Source organism: Sturnus vulgaris, chromosome 1 (genome assembly GCF_052056855.1).
Source record: "Sturnus vulgaris isolate bStuVul1 chromosome 1, bStuVul1.hap1, whole genome shotgun sequence".
In the NCBI taxonomy this organism is placed as follows: domain Eukaryota; kingdom Metazoa; phylum Chordata; class Aves; order Passeriformes; family Sturnidae; genus Sturnus; species Sturnus vulgaris.
In genome coordinates this window covers 62,425,362-62,449,902 of record NC_142243.1, presented here as the reverse complement: position 1 = coordinate 62,449,902, position 24,541 = coordinate 62,425,362, and the positions used below count along the sequence as shown (strand labels likewise).

Genomic DNA, 24,541 nt, shown 5'->3' with positions numbered 1-24,541 from the left:
AAAAGTAAACTGAGACCCAAAAAATGCAATGGAGAAATAAACAAGAGAGAGACAGAGACAGACATTTGGTTGAAAAAGCTGCTGGAGGTCCCAGCCCCTAGGCAGCCCACGATGATCAGCTGTGTTGGAGGGCTGCCTTTGATAACACCCTCACACAAGTAACCATGCCAGAATTCATCCACTGACAGCGAGTGTAACCTGCTAAGGACTAGAGAATCTTAAAGATCAGGATGCTCACACTAAAATAGGCAGAATGCATGATGCAAGATTCACTGACAGTGACAAAAAAAGTAATTTTGGAAACATGCTTTCATGACCCTGATACCTTTTTTTATTCTGGTTGACCTGTAATCTCATTATGGATTGAAAGGGTAACATTGTTTAAAAGCTCACAGCATAAAATTGTCTTCGAATCATCTTGTTTTGCACCAAGTAAATTGGTTTGTCGGTAGTTCTATAAATAGAAGGTGATGGTGAAACCTGAAGAACACTTTTTCTCCTACTAAGCAGTACTATAGTAAATAATGTAGGAATGACCTGAAATGAAAACCCTTGATATTTCAGCAGTTCTGAATGCCTTAGTACCTCTTCAATGCTCCTTAGTTTTAATAGCAAGTCTCACAATCTTTCCTGGAATTATGGGATATAATGTATGACATGTATAATGTATGTGTGTGTGTAGATAATGGAGGTACATATTAAAATGAAAGGACTGGAAAATGGCACACATTTGAGAAACCTAGAGAGAAAGACTAGTATTTAGTTGCAATTGGGGCAAAAATAGTAATTAAGCAGAAACAGGTTGTGGAGGAAAGGAACTCTTACCTCAGGAGACAATCTGCCCTACTTTCTTTTCTCACATTTTGAAATCTATGAATCTTTTACTTGCTTTATCACTTTCCTGATTCCCTACAGGCCAGAGCTGACAGCTAAGCCTCTGTTTTATCTTAAACTGTTCAAAGCATGTCAGAAAATGACTTACCCTGCTGAGCCTGAAAGTAGCAGGAACCCACCTACTGCTTACCCCTAGACCAGGTGATCACTGTTGCTTGAGTGAGATCTTGATGACAGTCCCAGAACAATTGGCAGATTGTTACAATATATGGTCTTTTACTGCTTCCAGTTGAAATCCAGAAAATTTGTTGACTTTTTTTGTTGTTGTTGTCTGTAGAGGTAATTATTTATGTCTTGAGCCACTCTGATATCAGCACAGATATCAGATAGCTTTTCACCCTGTGTTATTACCAGCTGTTTTGTATATGGGCAGGGTCACTGTCTGTAACTGTCAGCTCTGTTCATTCTGTAGGCTCTTTTCACTGTCTTTGAAAGCAACCTTTAAAAATCCTTTCTATTTTTATACCGTTGCACTAAGAATTAGCTTTAAAATACACGGTTGTCACTACACTTTGGCACGATAAAATGCAGGGATAAGGTGAGTGTGGCTGCATTCATGCCTCTAAAAATAGGACTCCACTGGAATTTCTACAGTCATTTCATTTTAGTAGGTGTTAACTTGTGATGAAAATTGATATACCTCAAGCAGTTCTCTGTGATCAAGCAAAATAAAGCAGAATAGGAATTGCAGACTATTTATTCTCAGCCTGTATAATGAAATAATACACTCATATGCTGCATTTAATCTTCAAAGTTTTACTATCTGTATTATCATCATAAGTAGCATATAAGTAAGTGGGATATGAGATTGTTCGGTTAAAATTCATCTGAATGCAGATGAACCTGCATTTTGCCATTCTCAGGAGGAAGATATAACACCATTCTTCACTGCTTTTAGCTCTTGTGAGATAATTGTTTCGTTTTTGCTAACTGAGGGGAAAAGTACCACTAATGCTAGGCACAGCTCCTTTTATTGTGATTTATTTAAGGTTATCTTTGGATTTTGTGCTGCTGAGAATGTTTGCAAGGAATTTGTTGTTGATGTCCTGTTAACAACCTAGAATGAATCTTTCAATTTTTCCCACTATTCTGAGGTCACAAGAGGTGAGATGTTTATTACCTTTAGTTTTGCACATCAGAAATTTCCTGCTTATTTTTGCAGAGTGGAACATTTCCCAAAGTCCCTCCAAAAACATCAGGGACATCATTTTGGATCTTTGTTTACCATATTGGCATATTGGCTTACCATAAAGCCTTCAATCTTCCTGTTAGGAAGCATTCTCTACAACAATATCAGTCGTTTTATTTTTCTTAAAATTTGATTATGTTGTTGGCACACTTTGACTCATTATACTGTACAAACAAAAGATATGGTCTCTCCAGTTTCCACTAGTAGCTCATGCAACAGTAGAGGTGTAATACCTTGAAATGTATACCTTGAATTAGGAAACAAATGTCAGTCATATGGTCTTTTTGAACTATTTTAGGCGCTTAGGAACTTAACATGAATTTTGTTACTTGATGTGATGTCTTTCTTTGCTCTTATTTTGCTCTCTCTTGGCCAATTTAAATGCCAGCTCGTTTCTGATTTTGGGGGATTTGTGAATCCCATGAATCCTTATCATGATGTTGTGGTAGGCTCTAGGGTACATAAGGATAGTGGGATTGAAAACACACTGGGTGAAAAAACATTGTTTTCTCTTAACTAAATACACATTGCATTGCAGAAATTGTGATCTGAAGACATGTTTCAGAGATGTGGTGAAAAATTTGGACAGAATTGCCTTTGATAGGGAGGTTGTGTGTAAACCACTGTTTGGTTATTTATGTCAGATAAGTAAACTTATCACATATTGTTAAAACATTTATAAAACCCAGAAGGGCAGTTGAGTCATTTTTGTGTCCTTCATAAAAACGCTGTTTATAGAAGTAGTTCCCAAGTAATTTCGTGGTCACTGATTATTGCATAATTGTGGGCCTTGGGTTGTGCTGAGGGCCATCATTTGAAAGGATTCAGCACCTTCTGAGAGATCTGCTGCAGGATAGCATCAACGATATTTTGGATGATTTCTCAAAAAGTACAATATGGTTGCAAACAGTGGATAGGAGAAGAGTAATAGGCTTTCCAAATGCAAATTACACAATATGAAACTTGGGGTATCTAGGCACGCATTTTTTGCAGTCACAGGATTTTCAATCCCTTTCTTCTCCACTATTAAAAAAGGCACAATAATATCCTAACTTTATGAAAGCATAGGAAAACAATTTCTGTTTTCAGGATATTTTGAACAAATACTGATGATATTGCTCTCCTTACTAGATAGACAGATCTGACAATGGGATGATGAAAGAAATGGTGATGAATGAAGATGACAAGCTACAGATTATAATAAAAGAAATTAACTCCAGCAGATACAAAATTCAGTATTGTGTAATATTGCTTGTCCAGATTTGTGATAGCTGCTGTAATTGTTTCACTGCAGAAGGGGTATCAGTGATGTGGTTAGCAAGGCACTGTTTTCGAAATTTTTTTTTATATATCTTTGCTGAGCAGAAATGTAAAATAAAAATCTGTATTTTTAAATATTCATTTATTTTTCTTTCTTTCTTACAGCTTGTGGCCAATGCAATCCTTTTTGTCAGTGTAAATTTGTATGGGGTCTTTGTGAGGATTTTGACAGAAAGGGCTCAGAGGAAGGCATTCCTTCAGGCCAGGAACTGCATTGAGGACAGGCTGAGACTGGAGGATGAAAATGAAAAACAGGTCAGTTTCTAAGCCTTATTTATTTTTCTCTGTTTCTCCTGAGATGACTGTAGTTATGTGAACCATAGGTTAGGACATTGTTGCCAAACGTATGCTAGGGCATGTGTGCATTTCCATTGCAAAGGAAGTGCTGCATTCCCTCATCTGCTTCAGGTCTTCCTCCCCAGAGCATGCACACTCTTCATTCTTCATCTGCAGAGCTCAGAAAAGGTGCAGGCTGACTCCACAGCTACTGTCAGCTCTAGTGCCAGAGGGGATCTATTTTAGGGCTGAGCCAAAGCCAATGTACTATTGTAATATAAGATTGTGGTTATTTATCTGCATGGATGTTTTTGGGTGGGTGTTAGGTGCACTGTAAATACTTTTCTACTCCCTGAGTGTGCTATAACCTGTTTGCCTTCATGACACCCATAAAAAAAGTCAACATTTTGGGCACAAGGAGCTGCACTGATAGCTGAATAAGTATAACTGATAATAAGAATGTATATATTATATTTTTGAGCAACCATTTATAACTGTGATAGCAATCAGTATCTCTTCTCAAAAATCACCTGTTATTTGATGGTTTATTTAATACAATGTTATCAATCAGCCTTCCAAGCATATTTGGAAACAATAGGAAAAAAAAGCTATATTGTGGACCTTGCTGTTGTTACTCACAGATCTTGATGCCATTTGGGTTTTGCCTTTTTTTTCTTTATATGTTCTCTGTGTACTTCACACATATATTTGTAACTCTGTCACCTATTGCATTAGTTTTCCCAGTACTTTTCCATGTAGGCGAAAAGACAAAACAAATTCCAGAGCTCCAAGCCCCAGGAATGCAAAGCCCCTGTGCTATCTTGGTTCTTCCTGGGAACCATGGTTGAGAACAACTCTTCCAGATACATTCTCCTGGACAAAGTACAACTAGTGCTGAATGGGGGGCTCCAGAAAAGGGGCTTGACCTGGGAGAATTGCATCACTACTTGTTCTCCTAATTGGTGCTTTTCATCAATTATTCTAATTTCCTAAAACCTATAAATATGTACTCATCCCTGTAGGGGTGGGCTTTTGTGCACATCTTTCCATAACTGCTCCTGAAGGCCTTCAAATAAAGATCCCCTTTCATATTACCTCCTCACGAAAATTATCTCGAGTTTCGTTTCCAGGTTGGGAAAAAGGCTGTGGGAAAAATCTGAGGCTTAAACCTGCTATGATCTGTTGGTCTGGAAGGTTTTGACTAGCTTTTTCTTTCTGTATAGGTGATAATAGAGGTGACACTGGAATACCCCTGTAGTGTGGTGGTTACTTATGTCAAACAAGATGTCAAAGCTTGTGTACTTCACACAATTTTACTGCCCCTCATTTGCAATTTCTTTAGCAAGTTTATTCCTATGTGCAGAGTAATGCAGGTCCATAGATACTTCCTGTTATGAATTAAGTGAATATGTTTTTGTGACCTGAAGATACTCTGTAATAAGTAGACATCGCTTTGAACACTGCATATCTTTGCTGGCTGTGTAAAATGGTATTAGGACCAAAGCCTTTAGATTTAATTCTGGTCTTTTGTAATCCAAAGCTGCAGATTTTTTAAAGGCATAAATGTGTCATTAAGTGAATTTCCATGGGATTTAAACAAGTCTGCTATTTGGTCTTTGAAAATCTAATTCTGGGATCTGGATCTGATCATGAAAACAAAGGGGTTTTTTTGTGTTTCTCTTGTTAACACATTAGCAATCTGTCTTATTTTATATATTATCCATGCATATAGAAACACAACAAAAGCAATAACATTACACATAAATGCCATTATTGTTGATAGTATACCTAGATAATCCTGCAAATGTTTTTCCAATGCAGTGTATAGGTCAGAGAAGATAATAAACTTTTCTCTTACACTTGTGAAATTAACTTTATGCATTACAGTGTAAAACTCAATGCCGTTGTGAAATATGCTAATTAGCTATCATAAGTACCACCAAAATACTTTCTGTGGCTGCTTTCACACTATATTAGCATACCTCTAGAACCAGAGTGAGAATTAAGACACGATTACAGGCTACAAAATTATTCTGCAGTTGCTGTGGCATAACATACTCTGAGTTTCCAGCTGGCAACACTCAAGAGTGTTTTGAGAGGAGAAGAAACGCTGCTGACCTAGTCCAATTTCTGTGATCAGTCCTGTATTTTTGTTCTCTGAAGTATCAACATTACATGTTAGAGAGGAGTGAACGTTTTAATCAGATTTTTTGTATCAATCCAAATGCTCTGCTTTAAAAAACATACCCCTTTAACACTGAGAATTGTAACCCAAAATGGTAAAACTATTCCCTGATATTTCTGTGCAAGTCTCCTACTGGAAAGGAAAGAACATGCTCTTGACTTTTGAACATACACAGCTTTCTGGAATTAAAGTGCTGGCTGTGTGAGACAGATACTGCAGCTGAAATTGTAAGTGAGATTTCTTCCTCTGTGTCCTACTTACAATGAATTTTCCTCATGGGATGTATTTGTAGTAATAGTCCCACATGATAATTTTGATAAAACTATTTTTGTGAGCGAGAGTAAATGTCTTGTGTTGGTGTATTTTTTAAGTCATGCAAGCAGCCTTGAAATTGTTGCTGGGGAGAAAAGAGCAGACAGATTCTGTTTATTTTAAAATTCAGCATAATGCTCACCCTGTTATCTATTTCCTGTGGTCACAATTAATAACTGGCCTTCATGTCAACATCATCCATTTGTTGCATTGCTGAATGTTCAATGGCAATTCCACCAGAAGCAAAGGCCAAGAACCAAGTAAGTTTTAGATAATGAGCAAACAGTTATAATCATCCCTTGGGATAAGCTTCATCTCTTGTTATCTATAAATCTCAACAGCAAGCCATCCTCTGCAGACCAAAGAATAATTATTGTGAGGTGGGTCCCTTTCCCTGGAATTCTGTTTCTTCTGTTCGTGCTTGGTCAGAGCATGTAAGCACTTCCCCTGACTCCCACTGCACCATCTCTCTGCGTCCACTTCCTTAATTCCAGATCATCCTTTGCCCATACAGCAAAAAAAGCATTGTCACCCAGCTCCCTGGGGTACTCCTGGTGTTAAAACATCCCAACTGATCTTCCAGTAGTACTTCACTCCTTCCCAAGCAAGAAAGATTGGAGCAAGCAGGGATGGGGAATGGGGGATGTATTCAACATAGGAAAAGAGGGAGTCTGCTGCTGATTGAACTGATTGCCATCTGACTAAGAGGGGATATGAGTAAAGAAAATGTGGCTCACCATGTATTAATTCCAGGTGTATTAGCTCCTGAAGTGGAGCTGTACTCCAAGGGAGAGATACCAGTGCTCTTCTGAGGCCATCTTAACTTGAAAAGCAACTGGACCACTGTCTTTAAAGACCCGTAGAGTCTCATTTTCCAAGTGTCTCTTTCAGCATCTTTATAGTTTTGTCCCCACAGTTTTGTGGTAATCAATCTGTGTATTAACTAATATTCTAACTATGCGCTGTGTGAAACAACTTCCTTTTTATTTGTCATCGACTTGCTGTCTGATGAATTGATTTTGTGCTTTCCAGCTCTTGTTTTGTGACATTGGTAACCATCCTACAGGAACCTCTTCCATGCCACTCACAACACTGTAGATTTTCATAACCCTGCTCATCTCTCTTTCCAGGCTGAAGACCTGTCATGTCTTTGGTCTCCTGATGTATGGAAAATATATCCTACCCCAGTCTTGACAACATTAATCACATTCCCTCCTTTTCTTGCCCTGACAATAAGAATATTTTTATGCATATTCATACACTAAATTTGGGGATAAAACACATAATTTACCTTGGTGAAATGCACTTGCTGCAGCACAGGTTGGTATGAAAAGTGTCTGTTGCTTCATATAAGGCAGGCTGGGAAAACATTTGACTTCATGCAAATCTTCAAAGCCCGCAAAACCACCTTAAATATCTTCACTGGTTATTTGATTTCATAATTACGTGCAAGTGTGTTTGCAAAATAATAACTATCTTTCAAGCCACTTGTTTAGATCTTTCCTTCACTCATGTTACTTTTGTACTACCTCACAATTAGAATTGACAGTGGAAAATCAATTGGAAAATAGAAAAGTCTCCAGAATGGGGGATTTGCTATCTTAAAAACTAATTGTGAAATCACATCTAGTTTTTCAAATCACTGGGACTGGAGAAATGTGTTTATCGGTGGCACCTGTCTTTCAAGAAATAGTTGTGTACTTCACTACAGTGCATGTAATGTATACCTATTTAATAAAAGAAACTGAAAGAAGCCCTTAAAAATGGCTAGGAGTTAGGAAGCATGGGGCTGAGTCAGCCAGCTCTGTGTCTAGCTTCAGGACCACAAGACTGCCACTCCAGCTAGACTATTCAGGTTTGCTGAAGTATTGTTCAACACCATGCTACTGCAGTAACTCTGGGAGACAGACTAGAACTGTGGTGGTGGTCTATAGTTCCTCCATACATGTTCACCAGGTCACATGCAGCTAGCTAAATTTTCCTTATGCAATGCTGAGTTGTGCATGGAAATACCTACATGCACATGTGTCTGCATTCCAAGTGTCTTCTGCAATTTAGGGCAATGTCCTTAGTGGTGCATGTAGTAATTGGGTCACCACTGATTCAGAGATTTAATTAATAACTATTCATAGAAATGGAAAAGGTGTCAAAAAAAGATACCATGTCTCTCACTGCACAGTACTTTGAACTGCTGCTTAGGGTGCCTTGCTTTCAAATTCCCTGCTGCATTCAGATTCCCCTTCAAAAAAATTTGATCTAGACATTACACATTTTGGATATGTGTACTACCTCCTGTACATTTGAGTAAAAAGATGACACCTACAGAAACCCTCCAGTGGTTTCATCTGTTGTGTTTCATTTCAAGCCCTTATGAAGAAAGGAAAAAAATTACATTAACTTTGAATAAAGCAAATCATGTTGGATTTTATTTTGGTAGTGGATAACAGTTTGCTGAGGTTTTTATCCTTGCAATTCAGCAACCAAACCGAGGAATTAGTTATTTGCACAGCCCCAGGCAGAAGCAATTTCTAGAGTGCCTGACAACATGCTTATCAGGTTCTCCTCATGGTTTCCCATACTTTTTATTCTCAGAATCTTGCATCTTTTTCTTCAGTGCAGAAGAATATATGAAATTTATCATTATTACAGTCCTTGTTTCTATAACCATTCATACTGGCTGAATGCATCAGGAAATCGCCCTGCAGCAAAAATTTCACCTGGATCATGTGTGGATGCAAAAGCATGTTTTTGTCAAATTATCTAGTGTGCAGCAGGAGAGTGATACTGATTTTGCACAAAGTGAAAGGTGCGTGATAATACCTGTTCCTTTGCAAAAGCTAGCCAGTGTGATCTTTGAAAAACATAGGTGGACTAATTTTAGCTAGCAGGGTGAGCCTGTACCACATTACCACTATGTTCTGTGTTACAGGGCAGCTTAAAACTGTATCTATTCCATCACCAAATTACAGTTTTACACAGAAAAGTCTATCTTCAAAAATCTACTTGTTCTTTAGTAGGATCAGGAAAAACAGAAAATAAGGAAAGTTGTAATTTCAGGCTGTCAGTTTGAGCTACTGGATTTCAGGCCCACTCTGGAGGCTGACCATCAGTGTTTCTTAGCCAAATCAGAGATTGGAAATGGTCTTGCTGTCCACTTTGTTTGCCCCATGTGGCTGCTTAGATCCTTATGCAGAAAAAAAAAAAATACTGGTCCATCTTCCACCTTTCTCAGGTAAAAAGAGATATAGAGGCACATTTCTCTCTCCCACACAGCAATAATTGCCAATAAAAGCTTTCTACTGACCAGCAACTGTTCGTCTCCAGTCCTGCAATGATCACGCATGTGCCCATCCTTCATAGAGCAAATAATAAAACTGAGGGCTACTCAGATGAAATTAAAATCTCCAGGTGGAGGGTTTCAGCTGCAATCTGAAGTCATTAGGAGTTGCTTGTAACCCCCTGCAAAGAAAGGTATAGCAAGCAAATAAATGTGTTTTAATTTTACAGATCTATTGCACCTCTTGGTTTGTAGAATAAACACCTCATCTGAATCCAATTAGTGCAAGAAGCTACACTGCTTGGTATACCACCAGGACTCCTCTCACCTGAGTTTGGCCAAGTAAAAGTGAGGCTTGTAATCTAACCCTTTAACCTGCAGGCAGTAATCCCTAGTAGTAACAGGCACATCCAAGGGTAGTTCAACCCTTCCATCCTAAACTCTTTGTTAAACATAAGATGAGGTTTTTCTTTGGGAGTGGTTACAAGAGGATACCTAAACTTAGGGCTGCACAGCTGTAGGATAAGAGAGAGATGTACCTTGCTACTAGACTTGCAATTGCAAGGTGTACAAACATATAGTAAAGTGGGTAACATACAATAAAAACACACAATAATAAATCATATAAAGTTCATATATTTTAGTTGCCTTGTAATTTTATTACTCTAGATGCATACCTTTATTTTACAAAATGAAACTTTAGAAAAGTCTATAAAAACGTTTCAAAAACTGCACATAAGAACAGGCCTGGTGATTACTATAACTATTTGTTTAACTTTATTTCATCCCCTGAAAGCTTTCTGATGTTAGTAAATGTTGTGGTTTAACCCAGCCACAACAAGCATCACGTAGCTCCTCCCTCCCTCTCTCCCTCCATGGTGGGATGTGGGAGAGTATAGAAAGAGCAAAGGTGAGAAAACTCGTGGGTTGAGATAAAGACACTTTAATAGCAAAAGTTGTGCATGCAAGCAAACTAAACAAGAAATTAGGTCACTGCTTCCCATTAACAGGCTGATGTTCAGCCATTCCTGGGAAAGCAGTTTCATCTCATATAATGGTCACTTGAGGAAACAAATTCCATGACACTGAATATCATCATCCCCCCTTCCTCTTTCTTCCACCAGCTTATATGCTGAGCATGACACCATGTTACAGAAAATCCTTTTAGTTAGTTGGGGTCAGGTATCCCGGCTCTGTCCCCTCCCAGATTCTTGTGCATCTAAAGCCTCCTCTCTGGCAGAATGGTGTGAGACAGAAAATTCTTTGGTTCTGAGTAAACTCTGATCAGCAATAAATAAAACATCCTTGTGTTATCAACACTGTTTTCAGCACAAATCCGAAACACAGTGCCCTACTAGCCACTGTGAAGAAAATTAACTCTCTTAACTCTGTGTAAAGAAAAAAAAGCAAATTAAATATGTCAATTAAATTTGTTACCAGCCATTCCATTTTATGTCACAAGGTGTCAAAAAATTATAGATTTATAAATTTAAATACCTCTTTATAAAGATTTGATATAGATTTATAAAGATAATAAAAGGGCGCATTAGCTTTGTTTTCCAGTACACATGTAGTCACTCATATTCAGGCTAAGCAGGAAGATGTCTTGGAGTGTTGTTTTTTGCAGTTTGTTTTTTCTTATATATGTATGCATGTTATACAGTCATGCCACCCATGTAAAGCTCTTGTATGTAATGTATGCTGACTTACTGTGAGAATATAAATTTTTGGGTGGGAGTATGGACCTGCTAGAGAATAGGAAGGATCTGCAGGGGGATCTGGACAGGCTGCATTGATGGATCAAGGTTCAACAAGGCCAAGTGCCAGGACTTTGCAGTCCTACAGATTTGGGAGAAAGTGGTTGAAAAGCTGTCTGGTGAAAAAGACTGGACTTGCTGGTCAGCAGCTGAACATGAGCCAGAGTGTGCCCAGGGGTCAAAAAAGGGCAATGGCATTTTGGCCTGTATCAGCAAAAGTGTGGCCAGCAGGAGCAGGGCAGTGATTGTCCCCAGGTACTCAGCACTGGTGAGGCCACACCTAGAATCCTGTGTTCAGTCTTGGGCCCCTCACGACAAGAAGGATATTGAGGGCCTGGTACATGTTCAGAGAAGGGCAGTCAAGCTGAGGAAGGGTCTGGAGAGTAAGTCCTGTGAGGAGGTGTTGAGAGAGCTGGGGTTGTTTAGCCTGGAGAGAAGGAGGCTGGAGGGGACCTTATTGATCTCTGCTGCTGCCTGAAAGGAGGTTGTAGCCAGGTCAGTCTGTAGCAGTCAGTCTCTTCTCCCAGGTAACAGGTGACGAGAGGACGTGGCCTCAAACTCCACCAAGGGAGGTTCAGGTTGGACCTTAGGAAGAATTTCTTCATGGAAGGGGCTGTAAAGCACTGGAATGGACTGCCCAGGGAGGTGGTGGAGTCTCTGTCATTGGAGGTGTTCAAAAAAACCAACTGGATGTGGCACCCAGTGCCATGGTCTCATTGACAAGGCAGTGTCTGGCCAGAGGTTGGACTTGATGATCCCAGAGTCTTCTCCAACCTAGATGATTCTGCAATAAATTGATAATTTAAAAATTAGTGGTTATATAATTGTTTGACTTTTAATTTTTCAGTTTATTTTTCCTACTTGCATTGTGTATTTTCAATTAGAGAGAATGGAGGAGGAGGGGTGAACAGGCTAACAGAAATCTGTCCTTATTAGATGATTAAAAAACACACAACCGTACAGTTTTAAGCAGATAACAGTTTTCAGCAGATAACATCATGGATAGTAGTTGCCAAGGCAAATTATCATAATTAGACCACATAGTGCATTAGATTTTGAAATTAATTGTAAGACAAATAATTTTAAGAAGTTTCTTATTGTTGATTTCTAAATTTAAAGTAATATCCATTACAGAAGTCCTGTGTGAACACTAATGCAATGTTATTATGCATTTTAGTAGGATGCCACATTGTGAAGTAAAGCAATCTCAGTAGTGAATACTGATGTTCTTCCCTCAACAGCAGGAATTCATAGAAAGCTTTAATATGTCATTAGAAAAGTCCTCTTACATATATTTTTATTGCTGTTCACAAAATTTTTTTCAGTTCTATAACAGTCTTGACTATAATAAAAAAGTTAGCTAAAACATTACAAAGGTTTGACACTTTTACTGTGTCAGTCTTCAAAAACAGGGTGGTTCCACCATAGACCAACTGTTTTGTCACCTAGGTGTTTCATGTCACAGCAGCTGGCATTGCCACATGTGCACTTTTCCAAATGATATGTTACCACTTAAGCACAGATTATCTCCTTGAACTGGATACTAAGCTGGGCACTTTACTTTCATTCCTATATATGAAATATATGCTGCTGGCACACATGTTCATGTGGATTTTTTGCCTGTTTCCTTTGGCCAACAGTCTATGGAGTAAAAGAGCTAGACTACACCCCATTTCTGGCAAAAGAAATACATTCTAAGGCAGTGAATTTGTCAGGTTTGCCATTCTAAATGAACTTCTGTCTGTCGTATGATTTAAATTCTTCCCAAGTTTTCTGTTCCCCATTACCTCTTCAATGTAAACTTATTTCTTTTGGAGTTTAGCTCCCCTTCAGGCACATTTGATTAGGAATTTCCCAGTTTGACAAGGAAATAATGAACTAAATCTGAGTCACACTTGCTATTTTAAGTGGGTGAATACACTCTTTGCTTCCTTAGCATATTACTGATTGGTCCTTGTTCTTCCACTGCGGAAGGCAATGAGATTTTCTTCTATGGGTTAGACTCACTTCCCTACTCTGTAAAGAGACAAAATAAGGAAAAGTAGCAAAGGACAAAGGCTTTTAGGTTTTTCTAATCTAAATTAGAAAAAACATCTAGATTTTTCAAAGCATTTATATCTTAGTCTTTGGAGATTCGGACATCTATTCCATTTTACTGTTTTATGCCATGATTTGCTTTCCTATTGCTATACTAAAGGCATTTATGGTCTTTGAAAAAAGAAATGCTAACTGCTTGCCACTGATTATGTTGTTCTTAGATTCTAAAATTACTTTTATTGACTTCAAGTTCCTGGGGTTTTTTCATTCCTTAGTTTGCTTACACACACTAGTGGGCTCAGTATCTATCACTAGCAATCAAAAAGCTTATCTTTACTGAAGATTTCATGCTTTTTCTGCCACCAGCAGAGATCTGTACTAAAAAAAGAGCATGTGATGATACTGAGTCGCTACCACAACTCTAAATAAAAGTGTGTGATGCTGTATCAGGCAGTAGCAGTGGTGTGAAGCACTGGTACTAGCACAGCACTGCATCCTCAAAGTTTCACTGATTCTGGACTCTCGGCTGCAGACTGTGTTCACTCTAACAGCAAGCAAAGAAGACTGAAGATGTTAGTGGCCTTTCTCTGCCTGCTTCCCTATGTTGGCTCCATTTCTCAACCAGGTGCCAGAGGAGACCACAGAGATTTGCCACATATCTATGTAGACTTGGTGGAGATGTCTGGGTTTTGGAGAAGGAGTGTGGGGAAGCAGAATGTCATAACTCATGTGTCACAGTAGAGATGGACAAGATACCTGTTTCTTCATCCACAATAGCCAATCTTTATTCTTCACAGTTCATATTTACGTTGTTTTCTACAGGCATCATGTTTAATTCAAATTGGTTAGTTATTTATGGCAATTCAGTTCATTGGTTAGTAGTTGCTAGTGTATGTGTCTATCAAAACTTTCTTCTCTAACAGTGTTTACATCCTTTTATCATGGGTACAGAATTATTCTCATAGTTAGAAGACACTATTTTTACCGGTGCTTATTCTTTTCTCATGGGAACTTGTTAGGCTAGCTGTTAGCTGTACTTAGCCAAAGTAGAAAGCCTGAGCCATGATTTTACAAGGGTAACAAAGTTCTTATTTAATAGGGCTTTACCTATATGCATTGGGCCAGAGGAAAATCAGTGTGACACAGTCCCAGTACCAGCTTGAGCTGTAACATATATCATCTTCTTCAAGAAAAATTCCACTAGTTGGAGGCTGCAGGATTGATGAGGGCAGAAGAGGGGGATGTGTGTGTCTTGAAGAAGGTTGAGCTCTCTGACATTCCCTTCCTGAGGAATACATCCTTGCCTAATCAAGATAGTCAATGTTACATTGGTGGAACAAACCAGACACGGCTGTGGATTTGAAAGATGTGCTGTTGTAACTGCAGAGGAAATTTGGTACACCATGGGTAGGCCAGTAAATATCTGTCTGCTCTTCCATTCACCCTGGAAGGGGTAGCATTGGTAAAGCTGACCCTGCTTGTGAGTCCATTTGCCTAGCATTTCAGGAAAAGAAATACAATAACGGGATTGTTGTCTTGTTCATGATGGAGCACAGGACTCTGTGTGGCACTTAAGCCTCTAGGAAGCTGAGCTCACAGATGCCTCATCTGCAGGCCAGCCTAGGAATTACTTTAGCACTTCTGTGTGCCCTCTGATCATGACATTAGTAGATGATTAGTGCTCTTTGTGATAATTTTTAAGACCTCTCTGTATTTGAATCAGAAAATACTTTTAATGAATAAATTATAATTTTTGAATTTGTGCTTTAAGTGTATCCTTATTGTTTTTAACATTTATACTCAAACTACCTGTGCATACAGTCAGTGCTACCATGAAGGGATCTTTTCACTGGAAGATGAAAACTAGACTTCCTGGCTCTTCAGGACAAGGGGCAAGATGTTTTCTTTCCACATAAGATTTAGAAAAGTATATTCAGTGCCACACAAACTTTCATCTTCATTGATGAAGATGATGATACCTTAAAGAACCTACTTATTAAAATCCTACTGAAGCACGATAGAAACAACGATACTTATTAAGCTAATACTGCTGGAGTTGAAATATACCTGTCCTTGGAAATGTACTGTAGAAATGCTTTTCCTTCTTTCCTGCCAAATATAAGGAAGCTTTCAAGTTATCTGCTCTAGAGAATGGTCTGATTATATCTGCATGGCTACCTGCCTGCACTAAAATGAGGAAAATAAATATGCCTTAACTCTAAAGGCACTATTTGGTTGTGAGAATTCAGTTTCTTCTTTCTCAAGTTTACTTCCAGTAGAAAGATTTCTATTAACTGAAATGAGTATAATCTTTTTCCTGTCAAGTTTCTATAATAGTTTTGTGGACACATTGGATATTACTAGCAAATTTTCAGAGGGAGTGAATATTAAAGATAAAAGGTGAAAGTAAAAAAACTAACAGTAGTTTGGATGCTGCATGATTTATTCATTGCTAGTTTATATCTGATATCAACTCTTAGCTAGTCTTTCTGATGATTAATCTTCATTGATGCATTTCTTGAGTACTCCGATTTAACAAATATGAGGATAACTAGGAAGATAGCTTGTGCTTTTTATGCTTTCAGTTTTCTTGTTTATTCTCATAACCTTTCTCAACTCTTGTTATTATCTGAACAAGATTTGTGGAGCTGATCTCAACTTAGCCTACTATTAATCTTCTAGTCCTTTCAGGAAACAAACTTGCCATTTTAGGAGAGTGTCATATACATATTCCATAGATATTCTGTGATCCGAGAGTATCTGGGGTTTCTTTACATGCAGAGGTTTCCAACTTACTGTTATGGTCCAGTTTTAAAATTATTAGAAATGCCTCTGCCCAAATTAAGTTACAAAAGAGATCATATGTCAAAATCAATAGTATGGATTTTATTTGATAGCAAATATGAGAAAGAGAGAGAGACAAAGGAAGAGAAAGAAATAGAAAAGAGGCAGGGGGACGGAAAGAGAGAGACAGAATAAACAAAATATCACCACTGTGGATCTCAGCGTCATCCCTGTTGATCCTCTCCAGCTGGTCTTCTTGGTGGTGAAGGTGCCTCTGAAAAGCATAGAATCCAATGGATTAAGATATGCTCAGGCCAGGTGGAAATGCCCAGGTACCTCCCTGTGGGGGGAGAGGGATGGGAAGAAGTCTGACAGAGTCTCTTGCAGCAGACTCTGGATCTGTTGCATCCCTTTGCATCATGTGCAGTCCTGTGGTGCAAGGGCTCAGGAACGAGTCTGGGGAGCGCCTTGGGGGTCACTGATGGATTGTGACCCCTCTGCTGCCTCTCACGTGCATGTCCTGTGGATTTGGCCTGTGGGGCTGGGCTGGTTTGTATATGGGAGGATGAGAGTTCAGTGCCTTCTGAGCAGAGATTATGCCATGCACCTGAAATCTCTTCCCCCACCTTCAGTTGCAGGAGGATTCTGTGTAAACCCCTGTGGGCTGTGGTGTCCCCTGCCCCATACTCAGACAGAGATCATTCTAAGCACAGCTGCTGGGTTTGGCTTTCTTGTGGATGCATTCTTCTCCCTAGACCTGACATGATTGAACAATAGAGTCCCCTTTATCTTACCTGGGTGGCTTATCTCGCAGTGCAAAGCTCCAGTCAGGCATCTTCAAGGAGGGGTGGGCTTCTGTGGTTCTAGTTTCTTTGTGTAGTTTTTGCTGTAAGGGGTAAAACTCCTTCATAGCAATGTTTAAGGCATGAACCATTTCAATCTCTGACACTTATTTAGCTCGTGTATTTTTCTGAATGGTACCTAAAAAGTACAATGTGCTACCGAGTTTTTCTCATCCTTATTATGCTACTTCCTGAATGCTGTTTTGCAAACTTTTTGCATTCGAGCAGTTTTACGGTTTTTTATGCCCGATCTCCATCTCAATGCTTCTGCACTCCATGCAGCCCATTTCCTTCTGTTTTAGCCAGGACTTCATGTTCTAATTCCTTCCCAAGGCCTTACCATCTCCATTGCGACTAACAATATTCCATGCGGAAACTATCAATGCCTCATTAAACACTATTCTGCTGATGCATCCTTCCTTTGCTTTATTTAAACAAAAATAATCACTTAACCACAGAAAGATGTCAAATTGGTTTGCTATAGGTGCATTCAGACTGAATGCATCGTGCAGTTCATACAGAATGTATTGATCACCTACCATAATTGTGTTATTAGCTATTCTCTTACTACTCAAAAGCTGTGCATTAGGTATCTGGTCTTTTAGGAATGGTCTTCTATGATTACTATTTCAGTAATGACTTGCTGATAAATAGAAATCTCGGGACTGTTCTGAAACATTGCCACCTTGTGGCTTCTGGAAGATCACCATCTTTAATAGAGCTATTTCGTGTACTTAGTTGGAAGAAAGGGCATAGCATAGTTGAATTTCCAATAATTCACTAACAAAATCTGCTGCCTTTGTTTTCCAGCTTACAAAAAGTATGAATGAATCGTAATAGTTGTACACAAAATTGTTCTTCCATGCATTGCTTTAGGCTTCTTTTCACTCTCCTTTTTTGTTTCTTTGTTTTTCCTTAAAGGGAATTAAAATGGCTATAAAGTGTAATATAAGGGTGACAGAGATTGTGAACCCACTAAGATGTAGCTTTCAAAATTATGCAAAATTGAGCATGATATCATGGTATTATTAGGTAGCAGGTGATAATATTTAGGATGTACTTTGGAGTCCCAGCTGACTAACTAGAAAATGAATCTCAAAAGAATATAGATGAGTTGACTGAAAGTCTTATGAATGTTTTACATGCATGTCTGATACTTGTCTTTTCTAGAGAGAAAATTAAATTTTAAAATATGGTGGCACTTTCCTCTTAAGTATAGCAATAACAAAAGATCAGTGATAGACTGCAAAAATTGTTGGGTTAGATTTCATGCTCCATATTGTAGAAGAATTTTGTAGAGTAGATGATCAAAACCTCCTTTCTTTTTTGAGCTCCTTTTCCTATTTGTCATCATTGTTGGACTGTTAGTATAACAAACAAAAATATTCCTGTTTTTTCAGCCAAGATACAAGTATGTCAAACCTGGTTTTCTCACATGTGTAAATTTTTTACTGCCTTCCTTCCCAAAGTCACTATGAAAATGCAAAAAATAAGGTAACATGGGCATGAAGTTCATCCTGAATAATGTGGTTCACTGCTAGGGAGGGTGAAAATGGACAATGATCTGGAGTGCCACCCAGACTTACTGCTTTCCCCAGCATGAGATTGGGAACTCCAAGTCCTATTTAGAGCAACTTCCAAAAGACAGAGCTCTCTGCCATCCAGGTGTGGGGCCCAGACTCCCTGATGGGTGAAGGCAGTGCCAGCATGCTGGCTGGAAGGAGTAGTTCAGGAGGAATTTAATGAAACTGGCTGGAAGAGATGGAGCTGCATCCATTACAGCCCTGTTCTCATGAGATTGAAAAACATGCAAAGCAGTACAGTTTTCTACATGGCCCTTCCAGACTGTAACTTCATTTTCAAAATGAATTCCAGCAGATATGCATATACAGTAGTATGAGAGGACAATGAGCAATGAGATTCAAGGAACCAGAGAAACACAAGAGCTCTGAGGCAACATGACAGTTCCCTTGGTTGCTTCTCTCAGCTTGGTTGCTTATCTCAGAAAAAAATCACAACTGTTTCCTTTGATAAAGTAGTCTGCTCTGATTATAAATGCAATTTCCATTTTGTTTCCTTTATATCTCACATGATAAACTACAGGAATACAACTTAGCATGGGGAAGCACAGCAAGTGTACCCACTTTTGGGGTAGAAATTTGTGAGGAGTCTTTAGACTGCATACTGGGCAACTGGAAAGAAAGAAGAGATTGCTGGCTGGGAACATTTAAGATGTGCTTTTGAGCCTTCTATTCTGATGAAGGGAGTATGGATTCATTTACAGCCTGCTGAAAGAATTTGAAAATGTATCACAGTCATTTCCCATACAGATGTCAAAATGAATCATTTTGTACAATAGGAATAATTGCATAATGTTTGGGCAAACTGCGTGAAATTATTCTAAATCAAGGTGAAAATTTCAAAGGACTTTAAGTAACTTATAAGTGTTTGGAATGAGCAGTAAAATGAGAAAATAGTATGATTTTCAAAATGGGAATGGGACAAGCATCTTCATTTGGAGGCAGGCACAAGAAATGTATTAGGAATGTGCACTGGGGACTCCCATAAAAGCCAAGGTGGGATGCTGGTGGGAGAGCCTGTCAAGGGATGGGGATAGAAGAGGGAATTGTGGTGAGAAGCCTCCAAACTGGAGAAAGCTGAAGAGAGTGTTGGGGTAGAATAGAGCATGCAGATGATGTTTTTTCTTCCATACTGTCTGCTTGCTTCTTTCCTCTCCCTTCTCAGAAATGGCAAATCACAAAACTCCTAGAGGGTGCTGAGCCTTGAGCTCCTCTTCTATTTCAGGAGTCCCACTTGTGTGTGGTGAGATAGCAACATGGCTTCAGGCCTCCCCAGGAGGCTTCAGGCACCCACTTCTCTCGGTCCTCGTGTACTAAGGGAGACACCTTTACACACAATGGTGAAAGCAGACCTCTAGAGATCATCGAGCCAAACCACTCCCTCGAAGCAGGACTGCCAGTGACACCAGGTCTGGTCAACAGTGACCTTGGCTAGTCAAGTCTTGAATGGCTATTAAAGTTTTTCCTTGGGTCCAACCCAGAATGAAAGTTGCAGTCCAGGATTATGTATTTGTAAATAGGATTGAGAATGTTCCAAGCAGTAATATAGGGTCTTTTTTGTCCATTAACAATGGGAAACACTTTTTTCTTATTCATTTCGCTGCCTTGGTATATTTTCCTTCTATGTCATGTGTATAATTGTACTAGTTGTTGAATAGGGCCAAGGTAACACTGAGCAACTCTTAATTGGTTAGGTATGCACATTTTGACTTGCCTCGGAGTAAAAATGAATGTTTGTGATTGTTTGTTCCTCCTTTTATTTATTTTCCTAGTGATGATCCATTGCTGTGGGAAAAAGAAATTTGAATGTTTTTCTAAATTGACTGTCCTTTTGAAAATAGCTAAGTCTTCATTAGTAGTGCAGTAATCATTATTAAACAGGATGATACAATTGGCAGAGGCATCCCAGTTTGGCATTTGAAATCCCAGAACAGGACTGGGAATGTAGAATGTTGATCTAGGTCCTCATCTATAATTTTCTTTTCTTAATGAGATTTCTGCAGGGAATGCAAAATCGACTGAGAATTACAATCTCTGAAAATAATTTTTTTTCAGCATGTGATTTCACTTTAGACCATTTTAATGCTGAGTGAAGATTTACAGCAGGAGAAGAGTGTACAAATTCCTAAAATAGTGTAAATTGGTTGTGTGGCCAAAATTTAATGTTCTGTGTAGAGAATGGCTCTAATAATCCTAAAAAAACTTGTGAAGTACTGAGAAGAAATAAAATGTAGAAAGATTTTCTACTAGACCTTGTGTTTAGGAATATGACACATGTTGAGACTACCTCAACACAAAATAGTTTGTGACCAGTTAGGTGGTTTGCAATATGACTGTTTTATTTTGGAAAATGTTTTTGCTAACTGATTAGTGCTCCCTGTGTTACTCTTTCTATTTTTTCCCATCATCACCCATCCCTGTTAGAGGCAACAACCACTTAAGCATGAATGTCACCATAAATGTGAGTGATCTTCCATTAGTTTTGTCACTTATTCCATTCAATGCACTATCCTACTAATGGATTTATTCCTAGTAGTGGTTTGAGTTCGCCAATTTGAGATTTCCTGGCCAATGCACCAATTATTGTGGTGAGTTTAACACTGGCTAAATCACCACTGCACCCATTAGAATTATTTACTCGTTTCCTGCTGTGAGATAGGATTAGGAGGAAGGCAAAACAGGCTCAAACTTTGAAGGGTATAAAGAAAACTTTATTACCAGAAACTACAAGAGAAAAATAGGAAGAATCAGAATAAAACTTTCAGAACACTTCTCCTTCTCCTAAACCTCTTTTCTTTCATACTGACAATGTACAGAATCAAATCAGCCAGTTTGCCATCTCTTAAAAAAATCTTTCTCCAATTTACTTAGAGAGAGGAGACTCTCTCTTCAGTCTATGGAGACTTCTCTACAAGAAACAGTTTTCTCTTGGCCTCGATGTCACAGTGATCAGCCGCTCAGGAGAAAGGAAATCTATGTGGAAGTCCCTTCCTCAACTGACAGTTTTCCCACAATTGTTATTGAGGACCATGTCAATTTATGAGGCACATGAATTTAAGGACTAGAAGTTCAAGCAATAGGTCTCATCATCTCTTGAAAACAGAAGTCTTTCTTCTTCCCTGGAGGGCAACAGGGATCTTCATCTCTCTCATCTCCATTCAAACTTCTCATGGGATCACAACTACTTCAACATCTGCTTACTTCAACACAAATGCCTTTGCTCATGGCTCTAATTCAAACATTTCATCCACCCCATAAGCCTTTCATAAGTTATAGGGAAACAAAAGTGTCTGATTTATCAATCAAAATCTTCTCCATAGCTTAAAAAAGAATTTCAGTCCACAACTCTCCTCATTCCCTCATCTGAGACCTGACTCCTCCCTCTTAGCTGACTTCAATATCTCTTTGCTGTTTTCTGTGCATGTCTTCATCTCTTTCCCTTTCTTTCACTCAGGAGAGAGAACAAAGTGTCTGCAGGTCTCATTCTGGGTGGTGGAAAAGTTAATATATTGCCCAAGGTCTGCAGATGGTCACGTGATCCCTGCCAGGTGCCGGCTGGAGCTGTTTGCCATAGAGAGTCTTTTGGGAGCCACACTGGGGCTTGGCCCAGCCAGAAACTGTGATGGCTGCATTCCATTCCAGGGGGTGAGGACCTGGCTCAGCCCCCTCCCTCTGGGCTGCAGGGGCCATGGCAGGCCAGGCCCTGCCTGGAGCTGCTCCCAGGCCCAGTGCTCGGCCCTGGCTGGCAGCAAGATGTCAGCCAAGCCACGGGCCCCCTGGCTGTGCTGGTGGGGTGGGCTAGGATTTTAGCAGCCGAGCAGGCCTTCCCTCTCCCTTTCTATCAAACACTGGGGGCCTCGGCCAAAATGGGGACCAGTGACTTTCTGAGCCCTGCGTCAGAGCCCACCCGACCCTACCAGGCCCGGGCTGGTGTTATCTGTTTCAGACCAGAAAGGAAAGGGAGCTTTCCCAGGCTTTGTTCATTTTAAAATGTGTATTCACAGAGGTGTGTTCAGACTTCTCAGTGGTTTAATAGGTAGGTAATTCTAAAAATTAATCCCTGATTGTTTTTGGTCAGACTTTGAGGAAGCTTTCAGAAAAAAACCCAAACATTTCCATGAATGTCTCCTTCCTTCCTCACTAAATGTCATATGTGCAAAACCAGCACACCTACACACCTAGTTTTCCTTTTAGCCTGGTTTCCAGTTTATTTTTATAATCAAATCAGCCATACAGAAGCAAATTTAAAAACTGGACAAAAAATTGTAGGGCTTGATGAATAGAGATCCAGGCAGAGCCCCTTCCCAAACCTTCCAACAGCTGTATTTTGCGTACATGAATTCATTCTTGCTGCTCCAAAACTCTGCGTCCTTCAGCATTCCTTAGGCTGACCTGAAAGGCAATACTGCTTTGTTTGACAGATGAGATTTTGCTGTAAATAGAAGAGACTTCCATTCTTTCTAGAGAGCTGGATGGTGTCTCTCATTTACTTTCAGTGTTTTGACACTTCACATTGCAGGGTTCTTTCTTATATTTTCCAGTCTCCCCTTCAGGGACAAATCCTTACAGTCATATTGCTGCTTCCCTTCTTGGTCTGAAAGGTCAGCAGTGGCTGCCCTTTGACAAAGCTATAACTGAGTCTTTCCTCACTTGATGAGTCTGAGGCTGCCAAACTTTTTTGTATAGCCTCTACAATTCTTCATCAGTAATCCTTTTTTATTCTTTTTCTCATCTTTAATGAATAAAGCAAGCCATTGTAATTTGATAGAGGATTTTCATATGTTCCCTTCAGATCTTGTGATAGTCGACCTACCATGTACAGGAATCATTATTTTTGTAGTGTCCCTTAATACATCTGACATCTGCACATTTCAGCCCTGTCAGGTGCTGCATCCTACAGCTCTCCAATGCTGCCTTCAGAGAAATTATTCTTATTACTGCCCTGGATTCCATGTCATTTGCCATGAAATGAAGGCATTATCTGCGAGTTTTTATTCACATATTGTAATTGGGTTTGCAGGCCATAGAAGAACTATTCAGTTAGCGCTGCTCTCTGGAGGAGTCTGTCAGTATAATTTTTGTTTGCTTGTTTGTCTGGTTAAGTCTGACTTTCTGGGAAACAGAAGTCTAAAACCCACTCTCTCCATAACAGTTTTGGAATTTACTAATCCATTTCAGCAAAAGAGTGAAGATCTTGATTAATGTGTTCACTGAAAGAGAAGCTACAGGGAACATTTAGTGCTTATCAGATATTGTAAATTTCTCATCCAGAGCAATACTTATGAAATTCCAGCATCACTTATGCCAGAGAATTTAACCATTAGTCCAAATTCCTCTCTTGTATTGGTTCTCTATCTCCTGAGAGGTGGTCAGCTCATTTTTAACTCTAGTTTATTTCTCTTAACACAGTAAATCAAATTTAAGACATAAGTAGCAGTCAACAGAGCTTTGTAAGATCTGCTGTGGACAAAATACTTGTTTTGGATTGTAACCCAAAATTTGGGTTACCCAAATACAATTCTGCTGCAGAAATATAAGTATACTTAATTAAATCAACAGAAAATTTACAGTGAATGACCATTTTTTAGTTATATGAGACACTTTGGTTAATTTGAAATTGTCATATGTGTAAAGTGTCAACAAATATTTAAATCCATAGTATTCTTTACAATATTCTTGGTGTACATTGTTATGAATGTAGAGGAGAGATTAAACAAGTCCTGCCTTTGACTCAGATTTCTGGCAGTAGGTCTGTTTGGGGTGGCCTGCACCCCAGATCACTCTCGCTCAAATGTTCTTAATAATGGTTGATTACGTCTATTCCAAAATGAGTTATTTATTTCATTGACACAAATTTAAGAGACATAAGACTATAACAGATGACATACTACACAAGATAAAGGAAAGAAACACTAGTAGCAGATAACATACAGTGCACAACTGAGGTACCTAATATTACAGCTAGTGAAGAAATAGTATATATTAGTATTCCATGTATGTATTAGTATATATTAGGATTCCATGTAGCTTACCATCCAATTGCTGATGGGGCACACATAGGATCCTTCCTCTCAATTCCCTGGAAAGT

The 24,541-nt window shown here is 39.1% G+C and overlaps 1 protein-coding gene across 1 annotated transcript in view; it reads left to right on the top strand.

Annotated features, from left to right (window-relative positions):
* ADCY1 (adenylate cyclase 1) overlaps positions 1-24,541 on the top strand; it is a 155,400-nt gene that overhangs the window by 37,870 nt on the left and 92,989 nt on the right. The window contains exon 2 of the mRNA XM_014877323.2: positions 3,509-3,658. Within this exon, the coding sequence (XP_014732809.1) occupies positions 3,509-3,658 (150 nt within the window). The remainder of the gene's footprint in view (positions 1-3,508; positions 3,659-24,541) is intronic.